Source organism: Salvelinus alpinus, chromosome 9 (genome assembly GCF_045679555.1).
Source record: "Salvelinus alpinus chromosome 9, SLU_Salpinus.1, whole genome shotgun sequence".
NCBI lineage: Eukaryota > Metazoa > Chordata > Actinopteri > Salmoniformes > Salmonidae > Salvelinus > Salvelinus alpinus.
In genome coordinates this window covers 64,086,183-64,106,519 of record NC_092094.1, presented here as the reverse complement: position 1 = coordinate 64,106,519, position 20,337 = coordinate 64,086,183, and the positions used below count along the sequence as shown (strand labels likewise).

Here is a 20,337-nt window from a genome sequence, read left to right as displayed (position 1 = left end):
TCGAAAACAGACATCTGAGATAAACCAAGGCCATCAATATTTCACAACCAACTCCCCAGAAATGTGGAGCTGTCATCTTGTCAAGCATTCATTACCAGCCTCGGACGCAGCAATGTTACTGCTACGCCACATGTTCTGCCATGGTGCAATCAGAAGAAGGAACCCAGAATATGTGCGCATTGTAACGTGACATGACACATAGAAGACCACAACCAATCACATCAACCATATTGAGATAAGCGAGATCCAAAGACTTCGCTCTCACACGGTATTTGCGCATGTGCACAGGTTCGCTTCACGCTGTTACAGCGTTGTAGCCACGGGACCAAAAAATGCAGAGAAGGAGAGCTTCGCAACTCAACTCTTAGTTGTTGCGGAAATTGACCCATTATGCTGTTGACTTTCTGCATCTAAATCGTATCACTGAGTTTACCTTCAAGGTTTGTTATTGCCTTGCTTTCATGTGACTGAACTCCTCAAAAAAGCACTCAAATATGAAGCATTAATCCGTAATAAAAGCAGAAGAAGTGTTGTTTGGAAACTAATGGTCTTTCCAGACAGAATATATATATCGAAGATTCAAACGACTGCCAGGATCAAGAGAGGGAGTATTTGAACCACAAACCTTTATTAGGAACACAGACAGGTTTTCTTTCTCATCGTTAATGTTCGACAATCAAATCGTTTCAGGAATGCCTTATAGGAATACAAGGTGACCTTCTCATATAACAAGTGGACCAGAATTTTCGTGTTTTCTAAATTGCTGACATTTTCTATGGGGTGGAGGTCAGAATGGAGAGTGCAGTAATCCTCTCTCGTGGCTGCTGTGCAGGGTAGAAAATTGCCAATGCAAATCCAAGTTGGGACTAATATAACCCGGGAAAGACTTTAGCAGTGATACAGTTGCACTTCTTGGTCTGCAGACTCTGAAAACTTATCAACAGTAAAACATTCTAGCCATTTTCTCCCATCCATCAGAAAATGGTTGGTAGCAAGATAAGGGTTGAGCCTCTGATGTTGAAAAAGCTTAAGAGCAGAACAACAAAATCCTAACACCATATCACATTGACAACTAAGACATTTTCTCCCTGCTGATTCTGCTGCATGTCCACATACGAAGTTGTCTCGTGGGGAAAAAGTTATGAGAATTTGAATATATTATGAAGTCTCATTGAAAGATAACAACATGATTCAGCAATAAACAACAAACCAGGGCTTTCTGAGGCTTCTTCCTTGAATATGTATTTTCCCCAAACAGCCACTTAAACTCACAGTGACTTTCTATGCTCAGTAGTGTTGATACAGTGCCATGTAAAAACACACACTAAACTTACACAACTGACATCTCGCTGAGAGCTAAGAACACTAATGCGGCCCATTTGTATTTTCACACCTTGCATGTTAAAACAGATATTCCTCTCATCTGTCTATTCAATAACTCATTGAAATTCTGTGCAAACTTCGCTGCTTACGTCATTCATGCTTACGGCGAAAACAAGTGACGTTTTGTTGTGTCGGCGATAAGCAGCTTATTCGTTTAAAAAAAATGTATTTCTGAGGGCTGACAAGGCCATCTCCATGGGATACATTTCATTAGAAAAGTCAGGGAGTGGATTCTACTTGTCTCCGGGTATTAACAATGGGAGTCTCTCGCTGCAACAGGGAGCACTCACACAAAGTGAACGTGAATCAAATCAATAGGTTGACTGCATTCCAAAAGGCACCCTATTCCCTAAATAGTGCACTCGTTTTGACTCGAGCCCTATGGGGCCTGGTTAAAGGTAGTAAATAGGGAATGGGGTGCCATTTGGGATGCAAACCGTTGTGTCCAGGAGCGACGGGCAGGAGCAGTTGAACGGGCGTATTAAAGGGGCAGCTCTCCATTGATGCACAATTCTCGGTTAGCCCACTGCTTGTTACTATTTATACTGTAGATCTGACTGATACACATCCAAAAGCAGTGCATTACATACATTAATGTACACTACAGTCTGCAAAAGTTGTTTATCCTTCGAGGAAAGAAATTGTACATAACATATAACAATAATACATGCCATTTAGCAGACACTTTTAGAGATGCAGCGGTCTAAGGCACTGCATCTCAGTGCAAGAGGTGTCACTACAGTCCCTGGTTTGAATCCAGGCTGTATCACATCCAGCAGTGATTGGGAGTCCCATAGGGCGGTGCACAATTGGCCCAGCGTCGTCCGGGTTTGGCCGGCATTGTAAATAAGAATGTGTTCTTAACTGACTTGCCTAGTTAAATAAAATTAAAAAATAAAAAATTAAAGACGTCTGTTATACATACCTGTGACTAAGAACCTGCAGGCACCCGCCCCGGCCTCGTTGGTCACTTCACAGGTGTACTCCCCGTAGCCCTCCCTATTGAGTGCCCTGACGTGGTAGTCCGTCTCGTCGCGCTGGTCGAACTGGCCCATGGTCAGCAGCCTGGTACCCAGCTTCCACTCATACTTGAGCACTTTGGACGGGTGTGCCCGCAGCACCCGGCAGTTGAGGGTGAAGGCGCGACCCAGACCCTGGCGGATCTCTGTGAACACCGGCTCCACCACCGGCGGATCTATGGAGAGGAAGACCAAAGGCCCTATTAGTCAGGCAGGCAGGGGAGGCAAAGGCTGAATCTCAAAAAAATCCCTAGCCCCTGGCCTATATCACATCAGTCAGCCACAGAGCAGCAATGGCCCGGTCCTAAAATAACCCCTATCCCCTATGCACTTGTGGAGATCTGAGAAGATTTGGTAGGTGCAGTGGTGAAAAAAGTACCCAATTGTCATACCTTAATAGAAAAATGACTAAAGTAAAAGTATCAAAAGTAACTGTAATTGCTAAAATATACTTAAGTATCAAAAGTAGAAGTATAAATCATTTTAAATTCCTTTGCAAACCAGACGGTACAATTTAAGGGCCTCTGATATATTTTCAACACTCAGACATAATTTAAAATTCACCCGTGTGTTTAGTGAGTCCACCAGATCAGAGGCAGTAGAGATGAATAGGATTGTTCTCTTGATAAGGGTGTGAATTGGAACATTTTCCTGTCCTGCTAAGCATTCAAATTGTAACGATACTTTTGGGTGTATGGCGTAAAAAGTAGATTATTTTATTTTGGGAATGTAGTGAAGTTAAAGGAAAAGTTGTCAAATATAATGTACAGATACCCCAAAAACGACTTAAGTAGTACTTTAAAGTATTTTTTACTTAAGTACTTTACACCACTGGGTAGGTGCAAGCAATATGGTAATTACTTCCCATATTGTTTACACCTATAAACCTCTCAGATCTACAGGAGTGCCTAGAGAGTAGGAGGGGCTAGGAGTTGATTTGGAATACAGCAAAACTGTCCTTCTCACACAGGCAGCATCTGAGGCCGTCTCCGTATGTCAACCCAAACATAATCCATTCATCTGCATCCAGAATTTCTCCATCTGCAGGACTTTAAAGTCCCATCAGCTCTTATTTATTTATCCAGCCTTTAGATTATTTTGCGCTATAATTACCACTAACCCAACAGCAATGAGATGCCAGTAGCCGTGGCTTTATCAATTAGCCACTCCAACTTCAGTGGAAAGTGATCGAAACACAGTGCTAAATCTGCAATGTTCCTGTCGCTCTTTTGTACACGTCTAAGCAGACACAGCTACACAGTGGAAGTCGGAGTATGTGGGCAAAAGGTGCTACTTAGCACTAACATGAGAACTCAGAAGTCACACGTCTAGAATAATATAGCTTCTAGTGAAAAGCTTAACTTGGAATTGTTGTTGTATATATGCGAGGCAATTTAGTAGGAGATATTTTAAGGGCCTCTGATATATTTTTCCCATTTTGTGTCTAATTTTGAGAACTCTCAGAGGAACTGTCCTCTCTTAACTCGACTGAATGAAAGAGCTTGCTGCTTGAATACACAGAATGGCTGAGAGAGTCCGTAGGGACCGCCCTCCGCTCGGAGACAAACGAGCGTGATTCACAGAATTTGAGTGACACCTTACTAGATAATACCCCAGAAACACTTAAAGGAACAGTTCTGCTAAATAGTTACCAAATAGCTACACGGACTATCTGCATTGACCCTTGTTGCACTAACTTTTTGACTCATCACATACGCTGCTCCTACTGTTTATTATCTGTCACTTTAATCCTAGTTATATGTACATATCTACCTCAATTACCTCATACCCATGCATATCGACTGGTACCCCGTTTTATATAGCCAAGTTATTTTTACTCATTATGTATCTATTATTACTTTATTACGCGTTTTACTGTATATTCTTTTCTTTTCTCTCTGCATTGTTGGGAAGGGCCCGGCAGTAAGCATTTCACTGTTAGTCTACAGCTGAAGTATGTGACGAATAACATATGATTTGATTCTCCAGAATTGCAAATATACTTGATCTTATTGATACCTAGAATGTAGTTTATAGAGGCCGAAGGTCAGTGTCGGAAGTGGTTTGTTTACTACACCCTATCAATAGCATAGTTGAGTGCAAAACATTGAAAGTGGTAGGAACCCTGTTAGCATGCTACAGCCCAGCAAGCAAGCATCTAACAGACCGCTATCTGTAATGAGGCTGGAGGCAAGCCCTCCTCAGGCCACCGTCGGAAGAGCTAATATTACTATGCCTAAATGAACTAACTTCAAACGTTTCTGTCGTATACAATATGTTTAGAGTAGAGAAATACTCTCAATTCAAATGTCCTCAAAAACTCAGAATACAACAGGCTCTAGAGGATAACGTGACCTTTCAAGTCATACAAGGAAGTGAACTATAGAAAAACAAAAAACTTGTTTGCCTCCTAAAAATCCATCCGTATTACTCATTAATGGTGTAAGGTTTGTACCTGTTATTTACTACAGGGACTAAAACATAAGAGGTAGAACAAAAAGTAGGCCTAAACAAAAGTAAAGAAGGGAAGAGAGAACCTTAAAGGCACAATATGTAATTTCAACAGCCTGATCCTGGCACTGTTTGGTAAGCTGAGGGACGGGGCTGTGCTATGGATGCAACCGAGCTATAGATGACAGTATGGAGTGATTTTAGTGCCAGGCACTAAAATCACTCCATATGACAGTCCATGAAACATTCATAGAACATGTTCCATTGTTCAACTGAACATTATTATGCTAATGCAGTGTTGTTACCAGGGTAGTTTCATTGTTACTACACAGATAGGCCTATAAGAGCAACTTCATGTAAAGTGTTATGCAAGTTATTAAAATGATCCTGCGATGTCTCTGCAAGACTTCATCCCCGTGTTAATAGAACCATTTTGCGAACCCAAAAAGCACGGTTAATAACACTTGCTAGTCTTTAACTCTATTTCTATGCACTGCTACTCATGAATATGGGGTTTTTGAAAATATTCATGATGACAATATATTTAAATGGGGGAAATGGCAGCAAAAAAAGTTGCTGGGTGAATAGTTCCATCCGTGCCACATTTCATGGTCGGCTCAACTGGGGATTCCTCAGTCTACTCGCATTGCATGACTGGGTGATGATAGCACTTTCAGGATGTCAGTGTTGTCGTTGAGTTTTTCTCTCGCCAAACGTATTCTCTCTCTTTCGTAAATGAATACTGGTGGGGATAAATTAGCGCTTCGCTAATTAGGCTGGGAGCCAGCTTTGAATGCCATACTTAACGAACAGCCCAGGATTAAACAAGGGTTTCTATGACAGAGCGTTGGTCATAGAAACCTCTAAGAGAGTAATGTTCACCCTCCATGTAGATCACCCTCCAGCTAGTTCCCCAATGCCCAAATTGATCAACCCATGGTCAGGGGGCTTGACTAGGAATTTGCCATTCATCCTATAGTATGTGCTGCTTTCTCTCCCATTCTTGCCTTCCAACTGATGCCCATAGCTAATTTCAAGCATTTATTAAAGAGGCTATGATTTTATGGTAGAGCAGCTTACATCAATATGCTTCAGAACATATTTAATTTCTTATAACCAGGGTAAAGCAAGAAAAAAAATAGCGGGCCATAGATGAAATGCTTAAACTAACAATAATTAGGGCTTTTCAGAGGGAGATGGATCTTCGCTGGTCGAGGGTTTTTCTTTTTCGTACGTTTAATCCTTTTGCACTCATGTCGAGGGGAGAAATATGCAGAAAGGGGTCGTGAAATGTCAGAGTATGACTGCAATTATCCCTTCGCTATGCTTTAAATAGCAACATTAATAATCATCAGTGTCTTATCAGAATTTTGAGACAATTCATTATGGATTTGGGGTTAACTACTGTAGCACAGTGCCTGCCTAAGAGAAAGTAATCAATCTGTAAAGCCCATGATTTTATTAAGGATAGACCCGTCATTATAATATGACCGACAACCTTATATTAACATGCACTCCAAACCAACTTTTTTTTACCTACAAGTAATGTGATACTATATCAAAGCTTTAATATGGACCACACTACAAAGTACTGGGCTTTGGCTCGGCGGACTAACTCAGTCACTGAGAGTAGGAAACTCGGGTTTGAAACCCCAGTCTGACACAATTGCAAATCGGCAAAGCACACTAATCCTAATGCTAACAGCTATGTTTTTGTCCTGTCTGTGACACGGCTGTGATAGTGGTACCAGACACTGAATGACTGTACTGTTTCAAAGCACAATGCTCCAGTGCAAATGACACGCTGCCACACTTCCAAAAACCTCGCTATCTCCCTTTTCCCTGATACTGCTCCTGCCTGCACCACCTCAAAGAGGGTGAATCAGTGACAAGTATGGGCAGTGACCTTTCCAGTCTGCAGGGAGTCCCCCTTCGGCCAGCATGTCTGATTAGGTTGAGATCCTTTGACAAAGCCAACCAGGCCCTCCGTGACCCCAGCTCGCTTAGGAGCCCACCTGTTGATCCAGCTGAATCACTGTGCTTCGTAATTGTATATTGGGCGCATTGCCGGAACACGCCTGGCCAATAAACTCGATTAACCCTTGGAATGATAAGGTCTGTAGACTGCAGGGAACTGACTTACTGGCTGGCTGCTGCAGCACCCACACTGTTAAGGTGAGACAGGAGTTAATTGGGTTCAAGTATATTATCTGAGAGCATTCAATTACTTGGGTGTGGGGCTGTGGTCTCTACATTGGGTGCTGCTACCCATTCCTAGTTGTAGTATGAATCAGAATCAGAATCAGTCTTGCGGCTATTTATCAATATATACTTTTTAATGTTTCTGCCTTTTTGAAGGTTTCTGCCTCTCCGATGTTTCAATATTTCTGGTTAATTAAAGCCTTTTACGGAGCAGATGGACATACACTGTACAGTAGCATTGAATATAATTGAGCTGTGAAGTCTCCAGACCAAAGCTGCACAGGACACCAATAGTTTCAGTGAGGAAGGCTTTCGAAGTGGGCTGCAGGTCCTCTAGAGCTTTCGGAGAAGTTCTAGTGGAGTCAACCGAGGTCCTGTTCCTAGTTTCCAAGGTTAACCAAAGCCTTTATCTTATGATGTCGTCAACAACAGCCATCACAATGGCTTCTATGCATATTAAAATGCAATTAAAAATAAAGTGGCTATCATACATGTACTGGCCCTGACACGTAGAACAGAGCGGGGCCAAATACAAGGGGCTGCAACTAACAGATGGCCTCCAGGCCTTAATGGTGTCACTTTGTGTAAAGGGTGATGCCGGGCGGTAGAGAGAGGGAGAGTGAAAGAGGAGAAAAAGAGAGAGGGAGACGGGAAGAGAGAGGGAAAAATTATATTTTAATTTCATTACCAATAAAACACAATCATGCTGATCTTTAGGCTTAAAGCCTGGGGAAATCAAGAGCAATCTCTATATTTCACTGGTGAGCAGCATTCTCCAACCTCTCTCTCTATTTCCTTCCTCTCTCATCCTCCTCCTCCCCCTCTGTTTCTCTATTTCACTCTCTCTCCCTCTCTTTCCTCTCGTGTCTCTCTCGCTCTCCTCCCCCCTCTCCATCCACCGCCTCCGCAAACTCTGTTGCGAGAGCCTGCTCAGCTGTCACAGATATAAGTACACATTATCCAGTGGCATACATTGGTACCCAGACCTACCACAAGTAATGAGTCCTGTGCTAGGGATTATACTCCTAGCTACCCTTCTCTCTTCCCTGCCCTAGTTCCCTTCCCTGCAATCACAATTTCTGCAGGAGGAGGAGGAGGAGGAGGAGTAGGTGGATGAGTAATCAAATCAAATAGTAGGAAGCATTTGTGAAATGGAGGAAGCATGACAAACATTGCCTTAGGAAAGTATTCAGAACGCTTCCTTTTTTCAACATTTTGTTATGGTACAGCCTTATTCTAAAATTGATTACATTTAAACATTTCCTCCTCAATCTACACACAATACCCCATGACAAAGCGAAAACATGTTTTTAGAAATGTGTGCAAATTTATAACAAATAAAACAGAAATACCTTATTTACATAAGTATTCAGACCCTTTGCTATGAGACTCGAAATGGAGCACAGGTGCATCCTGTTTCCATTGATCATCCTTGAGATGTTTCTACAACTTGATTGGAGCACGTGTGGTAAACTCAATATATTTTTTTCATGATTTTGAAAGTCACACGCCTGTCTATATAAGGTCCCACAGTTGACAGTACATGTCAGAGCAAAAGCTAAGCCATGAGGGACGAAGGAATTGTTCGTAGAGCTCTGAGACAGGATTGTGTCGGGGCACAGATCTGGGGAAGGGTACTAAAAAAATTATGCAGCATTGAAGCCATGAGGGATGAAGGAATTGTTCGTAGAGCTCTGAGACAGGATTGTGTCGGGGCACAGATCTGGGGAAGGGTACTAAAAAAAGTATGCAGCATTGAAGGTCACCAAGAACAAAGTGGCCTCCATCATTCTTAAATGGAAGAAGTTTGGAACCACCAAGACTCTTCCTAGAGCTGGCCGCCCGGCCAAACTGAGCAATCGGGGGAGAAGGGCCTTGGTCAGGGAGGTGACCAAGAACCCGATGGTCACTGACAGAGCTCCAGACTTCCTCTGTGGAGATGGGAGAACATCCCAGAAGGACAATCATCTCTGCAGCACTCCACCAATCAGGCCTTTGTGGAAGAGTGGCCAAACAAAATTCTCTGGTCTGTTGAAACCAAGATTTACTTATTTGGCCTGAATGCCAAGCTTAACGTCTGGAGGAAGCCTGGCACCATCCCTACGAGGAAGCATGGTGGTGGCAGCATCATGCTGTTGGGATATTTTTCAGCGACAAGGACTCGAAGACTAGGTCAGGATCGAGGGAAAGATGAACGGAGCAAAGTCCTGAGAGATCCTTGATGAAAACCTGCTCCAGAGCGCTTAGGACCTCAGACTGGGGTGAAGGTTCACCTTCCATCAGGACAATGACCCTAAGCACACAGCCAAGACAACACAGGAGTGGCTTCAGGACAGATCTCGGAATGTCCTTGAGTGGCCCAGCCAGAGCCCGGACTTGAACCCGATCGAACATCTCTGGAGAGAGCTGAAAATAGCTGTGCAGCGACGCTCACCATACAACCTGACAGAGCTTGAGCGGATCTGCAGAGAAGGAAGGGATAAACTCCCCAAATACAGGTGTGCCAAGCTTGGGGGAAAAAACTATTTAATCAATTTTAGAGTAAGGTTGTAATGTAACAAAAAGTGAAAAAAGTCAAGGGGTCTGAATACTTTCCGAATGCACCGTATGCAGTGAAGTTTGTATGTATGAGTCATCACTAACAGGCATCTCCTTCAGTCAGCCACACACACAGTCCACCGGGCCTCTGCTATGGAGGAGGGAACACAACACGCACAACACACAGCCTAGAGACTTTACCCTAAAGGACTACACATACTAAGGAGAAGAGAGCTATATGACATACTAATAGTGCCGTCAGACTGACAGACTAGACATGTGACATAAACAATGTGATCTTTGCCTCCAGACCAGAGGCTTAGGGGAACACAACAGTTGGTTTACAGATATCTGTCACGCACAGTATGCACTACATCACCACTGTAACACCACATTATGTTTTACAATTTAATACTTCATAACTTCCGCTAAATGTAATTGGTGCGCTGCACAGATATGAAATAATGAATTTAATAACTCTTATTTAGTCGCTGAGCAGCTGTGGATTTTGGTACTGGGTCAATTTCAAACATCCCATTTATGATAACATGTATTCTCTTATTTTCTGAGTGCCAGGACTCATTTGAACAGGGGCACCCCCCCCGCATCCTGAAATTGCATTTTTGTCCCCCCCAATTTTATCGTTGGAATGTAATACAAAAAGAGCAACGGTGTGCTTTAAGACCATGCGGACGCCTCCTAGCGGTCGGGTAGACTGTTTAAAGTGTTTAACCGACTGGGGGAAAAAATATATATAATAATACACGCAGAACCAATCAAAAGTTTGGACACACCCACTCATTCAAAGGTTTGTCTTTATTGTTACTATTTTCTACATTGTAGAATAATACTGAAGACATCACTATGAATGAACACATATGGAATCATGTAGTAACCAAAAAAAAGTGTAAAAACAAATTAAAATATATTTTATATCTAAGATTCTTCAAAGTAGCCACCCTTTGCATTGATGACAGCTTTGCACACTCTTGGCATTCTCTCAACCAGCTTAATGAGGTAGTCACCAGGAATGCTTTTCAATTAACAGATGTGCCTTGTTAAAAGTTAAATGCGTTTGAGCATATCAGTTGTGCTGTGACAAGTTAGGGGTGGTATACAGAAGATAGCCCTATTTGGTAAAAGACCAAGTCCATATCATGGCAAGAACAACTCAAATAAGCAAAGAGAAATGACAGTCTATCATTACTTTAAGACATGAAGGACAGTCAATTTGGAAAATGTCAAGAACATGGTAAAGTTTCTTCAAGTGCACTCGCAAAAACCATCAAGCGCTATGATGAAACTGGATTTCATGGGGACTGCCACAGGAAAGGAAGACCCAGAGTTACCTCTGCTGAAGAGGATAAGCTAGAGTTACCAGCCTAAGAAATTGCAGCCAAATAAATACTTCACATAGTTCAAGTAACAGACACAGCTCAAAATCAACTGTTCAGAGGAGACTGTGTGGTCGAATTGCTGCAAAGAAACCACTACTAAAGGACACCAATAAGAAGAAGAGACTTGCTTGGGCCAAGAAACACGAGCAATGGACATTAGACCGGTGAAAATCTGTCATTTGGTCTGATGAGTCCAAATTTGAGATTTTTGGTTCCAACCGCCGTGTCTTTGTGAGACGCAGAGTAGGTGAGCGGATGATCTCCGCATGTGTGGTTCCCACCATGAAGCATAGAAGAGGTGTGATGGTGCTCTGCTGCTGACACTGTCATTGATTTATTTAGAATTCAAGGCACACTTAACCATTTTTGCAAATTTATTGAAAATGAAATACAGAAATATGTAATTTACATAAGTTTTCACACCCCTGAATTAACACTTTGTAGAAGTACCGTTGGCAGTGATTACAGCTGTGAGTTCTTCTGGGTAAGTCTTCAAGAGCTTTTCACACTTGGATTGTGCATCATTTTCCCAATAATCTTTTCAAAATTCTTCAAGCTCTGCCAAATTGGTTGTTGATCATTGCTAGACAATCCTTTTCAGGTTGATTTAAGTAAAATCTGTAACTCGGTATATTTGTATTTTAGGTTATTGTCCTGCTTAAAGGTGAATTCATCTCCCAGTGTCTGGTGGAAACCAGACTGAACCAGGTTTTCCTCTCGGATTTTGCTTGTGCTTAGCGCCACTCCGTTTCTTTTTTATCCTGAAAAGTTCCCTTGTGCTAAATGATTACAAACATACCCATAACATGATGCAGCCACCATTATGCTTGAAAATATGAAGAGTGGTACTCAGTAATGGGTTGTATTGGATTTGCCCCAAACATAACATTTTTTGCAGTATTACTTTATTGTCTTGTTGCAAGTTTTTGAATATTTTTTATTCTGTACAGGCTTCCTTGTTTTAGCTCTGTTCTGTCAATTAGGTTAATCTTGTGGAGTAACTACAATGTTGTTGATCCATCCTCAGTTATCTCCTATCACAGCCATTAAACTGTAACTGTTTTAAAGTCATCGTTGGCCTAAAGGTGTAATTCCTGAGTGGTTTCCTTCCTCTCCGGCAACTGAGTTAGGAAGGACACCTGTATCTTTGTAGTGACTGGGTGTATTGATACACCATCCAAAGTGTAATTAATAACCTCACCATGCTCAAAGGGATATTAAATGTCAGCTTTTTTTGTGGGTTGTCAATTGTAAATAACAATTTGTTCATAAATGACATGCCTAGTTAAATTTTAAAAAGAAAACATCTACCAATTGGGTGCTCTTCTTTGCGAGACATTTTAAAACCACCCTGGACTTTGGTTGAATCTGTGTTTGAAATGCACTGCTTGACTGAGGGACCTTACAGATAACTGTATGTGTGAGGTACAGAGATGAAGTAGTCATTCAAAATTCATGTTAAACACTTATTGCACACAGAGTGAGTACATTCAACTTATTATGTGACATGTTAAGCACATTTTTACTCCTAAACCTATTTAAGCTTGCCATAACAAAGGATTTAAATACTTATTGACCTAAGACATTTCAGCTTTTCATTTTAATCCATGAGTAAACATTTCGAAAAACATAATTTGACTTTGACATTATGGGGTATTGTGTGTAGTGACACAGTGATCTCAATTTTAAATTCAGGCTACAACACAACAACATGTGGAAGAAGTCAAGGGGTGTGAATACTTTCTGAAGGCACCGTATATATTGTGTGTTATTTAGGATGCACCCCAAATCAACATGGCATCAGCACATTTAACACGCATATGCCTAACATGCACTGAAGAAAACTCTTCTAATCATTGGTAAACCATACAAAACAGATTGTTTGATTTAAAAGATGTTTGATAAGAAATAGTCATTTTCCTACAAAACACCCCTCAAGCCTAGAATATGAACGTCTTCATTTATCATGTCCATGACACAGAAAGAACAGGATTCCCTCTTTTGCCAAGGTTTTGTTTTTCAAATATGCTTTATTGAGGAGCAGAAATACACATGCAAGTGATGTACATCTTCCTTCTGTACAGAATGTACAGACCCCACGGCTAGCAGGCAAACTACTGTGGAACATCACATTCAATGTACTTTCATTATTAGAGGCTAACAATACGGGATGCCGTATTCATAGTGAATTAACCTAAGCCCTCATGCTCAAGGACATGGCTGCATGGGAGTTGCATAATGAGTGGAGAGCCGTTAAAATGGCTAGCAACCACAAACAACATCAGTGAGTCACTCACTTGCACGATTGCACACGCGCATACAGAACAGCAAGAGCAGCTGTAAAGCTGTTTACATACATCTTTGAGTGTGAAACTCAAACTATGAGTTACCACTGTGGATCTGGTAGACTAGAGTATTGCCCATAGAGATGTAAGTATATATAAGTGTAACATTCAATTCAGTGGTATTGCCATTGTGGATCTGGTTGATGGAATATTGTCTGTGTCGTGATTTGTAGAACAAACAAATTGAATTATTTTAATATTTTATTTCACCTTTATTTAACCAGTTAGGCCAGTTGAGAACAAGTTCTCATTTACAACTGCAACCTGGCCAAGATCAAGCAAAGCAGTGCGACACAAACAACACACATGGGATAAACAAACGTTCAGTCAATAACACAATAGAAAAATCTGTATATAGTGTGTGCAAATGTAGTAAGATTACGGAGATAAGGAAATAAATAGGCCATAGTGGCAAAATAATTACAATTTAGCAATTAAACACTGGAGTGATAGATGTGCAGAAGATGAATGTGCAAGTAGATACTGGGGTGCAAAGGAGCAATAAAATAAATAATATGGGGATGAGGAAGTTGGGTGGGATATTTACAGATGGAATAGCACTACACAACCTGTATAGAGACTATAGAGATAACTAGCTAGCCAAAATACGTACACACGTTACATGACTGTGCACTTGTTACTGTGTAATTATTCCTGTACAGTGTAACAAGTATTGTAATTACTCATGGTTACACTGTACTTAGGGTGAGGGTAAGGGTTAGTGCTAGGATAAGGGTTAGGGCTACAGTTGTGTAAAGTGTTAACTAGAAATACCTTTGAATGCCCCCAGTCGCTGTTTTGGTAAAGAGCTGTGAGATGGGGCTGGAGAAATGTTACCAATCTCAAATTCATGGACAGAGCTATGGCTACAAGGACTGATCATCCATTATATCAAAATGATAGTTTTAACTATGTTTTGAAGCTATACAGTATTTTTGAGCAATTACATTGTTTACAAACAAAAGAGTAAAACAAGCTTATATTTTGGGATCTGATGGGGTACGACAGTTGAACTGAGCTCATGAGGCATCTATAAGTTATATTCTTCAATACATTATTGGGTATATACACAGTTGAAGTCGGAAGTTTACATACACTTAGGTTGGAGTCATTAAAACTAGTTTTTCAACCACTCCACAAATTTCTTGTTAACAAACAATAGTTTTGGCAAGTCGGTTAGGACATCTACTTTGTGCATGACACAAGTCATTTTTCCAACAATTGTTTACAGACAGATTATTTAACTTATAATTCACTGTATCACAATTCCAGGGGTTCAGAATTTTACATACACTAAGTTGACTGTGCCTTTAAAACTGCTTGGAAAATTGCTTGGAAATTATGTCATGGCTATAGAAGCTTCTGATAGGCTAATTGACATCATTTAAGTCAATTGGAGGTGTATCTTTGGATGTATTTCAAGGCCTACCTTCAAACTCAGTGCCTCTTTGCTTGACATCATGGGGAAATCCAAAGAAATCAGCCAAGACCCCAGAAAAACAATTGTAGACCTCCACAAGTCTGGTTCATCCTTGGGAGCAATTTCCAAATGCCTGAAGGTACCACGTTCATCTGTACAAACAATAGTACGCAAGTATAAACACCATGGGACCACGCAGCCGTCATACCGCTCAGGATGGAGACGCGTTCTGTGAACGTACTTTGGTGCGAAAAGTGCAAATCAATCCAAGAACAACATCAAAGGACCTTGTGAAGATGCTGGAGGAAACAGGTACAAAAGTATCTATATCCACAGTAAAACGAGTCCTATAGCCGCATAACCCAAAAGGCCGCTCAGCAAGGAAGAAGCCACTGCTCAAAAACCACTATAAAAAATCCAGACTACGGTTTGCAACTGCACATGGGGACAAAGATCATTATTTTTGGAGAAATGTCCTCTTTTCTGATTAAACAAAAATAGAACTGTTTGGCCATAATGACCATCGTTATGTTTGGAGGAAAAAGGGGGAGGCTTGCAAGCCGAAGAACACCATCCCAACCGTGAAGCACGGGGATCGCAGCATCGTGTTGTGGGGTGCTTTGCTGCAGGAGGGACGATCACTTCACAAAATAGATGGCATCATGGCTAGGGAAATTATGGATATATTAAAGCAACATCTCAAGAGAGAGAGACGTCATCAGAGCGCGCAACAGGACACTGTACTGTCTACACTCGGTTTGTTGTTTACATTAAAACTTTTTCATTAAATCGATTTTAATTCGAACTAAAGTTTTGTTACTAAGGATTCCACAACGCGGTTAGCCTTCACGGCTGGGACTGCAAGTTTGTGTTCCTTTTTTTTGCGTGGATTCCGCGAGTGCTAGCTGGCTGTACTACAGACACCTGTCGTTGTCGTGGGAAAGACTCATTGTTATCTTTTCGTAAAACAACCGGTTGCAGTATAGAGCCAATCTGGATACCAAGCAGATCCTGAGGGAAATCGACGAGTACCAACAGCTTTACGCTATGGAGGAACAACATACTCCTTCGTGGAAAGATCCAACCACCTCATAAAATAACTTTAACCCGACAAAAAAAATAAAAACAGATACATCTACAGACACGGACGATTTACTTACCATTGAGGTAGAGGCTGGTGCTCTGGCTGGAATCCATGCAACAATGGAAAAGTTGTGTGAGGAGGTAGCAGGGCTGAGGGGGAGTTTGGAGTTCAGCCAGAGTGAAATTCTCAAGCTCCAAAGAGAAAACAAGACACTCACAGCCAAGGTAAAAATACACGATTCCAACATGGATTGTCTACTCAGGGAAAACAGGGTTATGAAGGAGACGCTACTAGACATACAAAGTCGTAGTATGCGTGAAAATGATTTTTTTTTCTGGTATTCCTGAGGACGCATCCAATAATCCAGAGGGCGTAATCAGAGAATTCATGAAATCCACATTGAAACTTCTTATAGAGACTGTAAACAAGGTGGCTTTCCACCCGAGTACACAGACTTGGAGCTCGGAGCGACAAGACCAAGGGTCCCCGACCGATCATCGCAACATTTGAACACTACCAACAAAAGGAGCTGATCAAAAGCAGAGGAAGGGAGCTTATAAAGGGACCAAATTCGGTCTCAATGACCAATTTTCAAAGGAGATAAACGAACGTCGTAAGAGACTGTATCCGGTACAAAGACAACAAAGGATGGATGGTAGGCGTGCCTTTATCATTGTGGACAAACTCTTTATGGACAGCTATTCCGAGACAGCTCCATAACACCGTGGCTGTACTAAATTGTACAGGGACTTCAGGTTACGAAAAAAAAGAAGTTATGGGAACTGTTTAAAATATCTGAACATTATGGATATGAACACACACGTACTCAACTACACATACGGACTTATATATACACACACACACCTGCTCTCGCTCTCTTCTCTCACTCTCTCTTTCTCTCTTTTCTCTTCTCTCTCTATTGTCGAGAACTGTTTTATCATTTAATGTGTTTATTGTTTGTCTATCTTTTTTATGTATTTGTCTTCAAGTTTATATATGTTTACAACAAGCACGGGGAAGATTGGGCATTGGGGAATAATACATATTGTATGGAATACATTTGTACTGTAGCGAAGCCGTCTCTAGGGTAATGCAAGGTCTCTTTCATGATCATGTGAACCGTCAATTGCTATGGAAATGCTGGGATGTGTTTTTCAATTATGTTAAAGGTAATTATGATGCAACTATGATGGTGACACGATATGGATTACAATTATGCATATTAAGGCTATACGCACTACATGTTACAAACATAGAAACTCAAACATGCAAATTGGCAGAGTTATTATTTATTTGGACATCACACATTATAGTCTTACTCTTATACAGACATCATACACACTCTCGATATATCATATCCAATATCATACACATCAACCTACTGTCACGACTTCCACCGAAGGTGGTTCCTCTCCTTGTTTCGGGCGGTGCTCGGCGTCGCCGGCCTACTAGCCATCACCGATCCATTTTTCTTTTTCCGTTTGTTTTGTCTTTGGTTCATTCACGCCTGGTTTTCATTTGCTTTAATTCCTGTGTGTATATTTACCCCTGTTTCCCCGCTTAGGTTTGTGCGGGATTATTTTTATGTTGCTTGTGGAGGCTTTCCTCAGTGTATTCACGTGTGTTTATTATAGTAAGGAGCTGTGGTTTATTCTCCTTCCGTGAGTAACTGTGAGTTCCCATTGTCTTGGATGTTGTTTTGTTGGTGATTGTACCTGTACCGTTTTTGGACTTGCCTATTAAAAGGAAACGCTACATTGACATCTCTGCTCTCCTGCGCTTGACTCCTTACCTACCTTCAGAACGAAATCGTAACTGTAACGCTCGTCGTTGGAATGAGAGGAGGACCAATGCGCAGCGTGGTAAGTGTCCATATTCAATTTAATAACTGAACACTAAGAATACAAAAATAACAACGTGAATGATACAAAACGAAAACGTCCCGTATGGTGAAAACACAGACACAGGAAAACAACCACCCAAAAAACACAAAGGAAAACAGGCTACCTAAATATGGCTCCCAATCAGAGACAACGACTGACACCTGCCTCTGATTGGGAACCATACTAGGCCAAACACATAGAAATATAACCATAGAACAAAACATAGAAAAACAACATAGACTGCCCACCCCAACTCACGCTCTGACCAAACTAAAATAAAGACATAAAAAAGGAACTAAGGTCAGAACGTGACAGTAACACCTACTCAGATTTGTTACACACATCATTTGTCTAATTTTTTTTTACATCTGTGGCATTGGCTCAGAGGCAAACAGGCAAGTGAATAATTTTTTTTTTGCTAGAACCTATTTCATGAATTCTAAATATCAAACATTTGAAAGCTCCAATTTTGACCTTCATAATACCTCTGATAGTAGTAACTTTACAAACACTAATTATGGTCAATTTAGCCTGAGAATAGTATATAGTTATGGTAATGGGGGAAATAAGTATAGCTAGTTATAATTGTAACGGTTTAGCAGATTATAAAAAAAGAAGATCAGTCTTTACAATGCTAACAGAAAAGGAATATAACATATACTGTTTACAGGAAACTCACTCTACATCCTTAGATGAAGTTGCGTGGAAAAAGGAATGGGGTGGTGAAATAATTTTCTGTCATGGACAAAGGAACTCAAAGGGTGTGATGATATTAAAACCTGTTTGGGATAGGGGGCAGCATTTTCAATTTGGATGAATCGCGTGCCCATAGTGAACTGCTTCCTAGTCTGTCCCAGATGCTAATATATATGCATATTATTATTACTAATGGATAGAAAACACTCTGAAGTTTCTAAAACTGTTTGATTTATGTCTGTGAGTATAACAGAACTCATATGGCAGGCAAACTATCAAACAGGAAGTGAGAATTCTGAGAAGGGTCGATGTTAAAGTCATCGCCTATTCAATTCCCTGTAATATATTGATCTGTTTGCACTTCCTACGCCTTCCGCTAGATGTCAACAGTCTGTAGAACGTGGAATGAAGCCTCTAGTGTGATGTGGGGCCGGATGGCAGCTATTTGAGTCAGTGGTCTGGCAGAATGCTAGTTCCTGGTCATGCGCGCTAGTCATGATATGGCCATGTGTTCCATTACTTATACAGACATGAAGAAATGCTCCGGTTGGAACGTTATTGGATATATAGTATGATAACAACATCCTGAAGATTGATTCTCTACTTAATTTGACCAGTTTATTCGACCTGGAATATAACTTTTTGAAGTTTTCGGACCGGCAAAAGTAGCTAATTGGACACTAGTAATGGACATTATCGAACAAAACAACGATTTATTGTTCAACTAGGATTCCTGGCACTGCATTCTGATGAAAGATCATCAAAGGTAAGGGAATATTTATGATGTAATTTCGTATTTTTGTTGACTCCAACATGGCGGAGAAATGTTGTGTATTTCTGAGCGCCGTCTCAGATTATTGCATGGTGTGCTTTTTCCTAAAGTTTTTTTAAAAATCTGACACAGCGGTTGCATTAAGAACCAGCGTATCTTTAATTATATGTAAAACATGTATCTTTCATCAAAGTAAATGATGAGTATTTCTGTTATTTGACGTGGCTCTCTGTAATTACTCCGGATATTTTGGAGGCATTTCTGAACATGGCGCCAATGTAAACCGAGATTTGTGGATATAAATATGCACATTATCGAACAAAACATAAATGTATTGTGTAACATGCTGTCCTATGAGTGTCATCTGATGAAGATTATCAAAGGTTAGTGGTTAATTTTATCTCTATTTCTGCTTTTGTGTGACTATCTTTGGCTGGGAAAAATGGCTGTGTGTTTTTTGGATTTGGTGGTGATCTAACATAAATATATGTTGTGTTTTCGCTGTAAAACATTTTAAAAATTGGACACGATGGGTAGATTAACAAGATGTTTATCTTTCATTTGCTGTATTGGACTTGTTAATGTGTGAAAGTTACATATTTCAAAAAAATATTTTTTTCGCCTTTTTCAGCGGAATGTTGTGGGTGTTCCGCTAGCGGAACCCCTGGGCTAGAAAGATTAATTAACAAAAATTTAGATCTGAAGGTGCAAATAATCAGGAATGATTCGCAACGAAGGTGGATCCTTTTGAATATGAAAGTGGACGAAAAAGAGATTTGGCATTAATCTATATGGTCCAAATCAGGATGATCCACACTTCTTCGAAAACATTTATACCAATTTATTGAACTTACAGGCAACAAATGATCTAATCCTTATGGTAGGAGACTATAACACAGTGTTAAGTACCTCAATGGACCGTAAAGGTAATCACTCTACAAACTATCATCACCGTGCCCTTAAGGAAATCACAAATATTATGGACACATTAGAATATTTAGTGGATATTTGGAGACTAAAAAACCCCGACCTAGTGAGATATACATGGAGGAGACTTAATCAAGCTAGTCGTCTTGACTACTTTCTTGTCTCTTTCATCAAAGGTCAAAAAAGGTTTAATAGGAGACAGAACGCGATCGGATCAACC

The 20,337-nt window shown here is 40.7% G+C and overlaps 1 protein-coding gene across 1 annotated transcript in view; it reads right to left on the bottom strand.

Moving 5' to 3' along the window:
- The window catches only part of LOC139530459 (MAM domain-containing glycosylphosphatidylinositol anchor protein 2-like), a 240,088-nt gene that overhangs the window by 82,649 nt on the left and 137,102 nt on the right, over positions 1-20,337 (bottom strand). Inside the window, exon 10 of the mRNA XM_071326910.1 lies at positions 2,309-2,578. Coding sequence (XP_071183011.1) covers positions 2,309-2,578 — 270 coding nt within the window. The remainder of the gene's footprint in view (positions 1-2,308; positions 2,579-20,337) is intronic.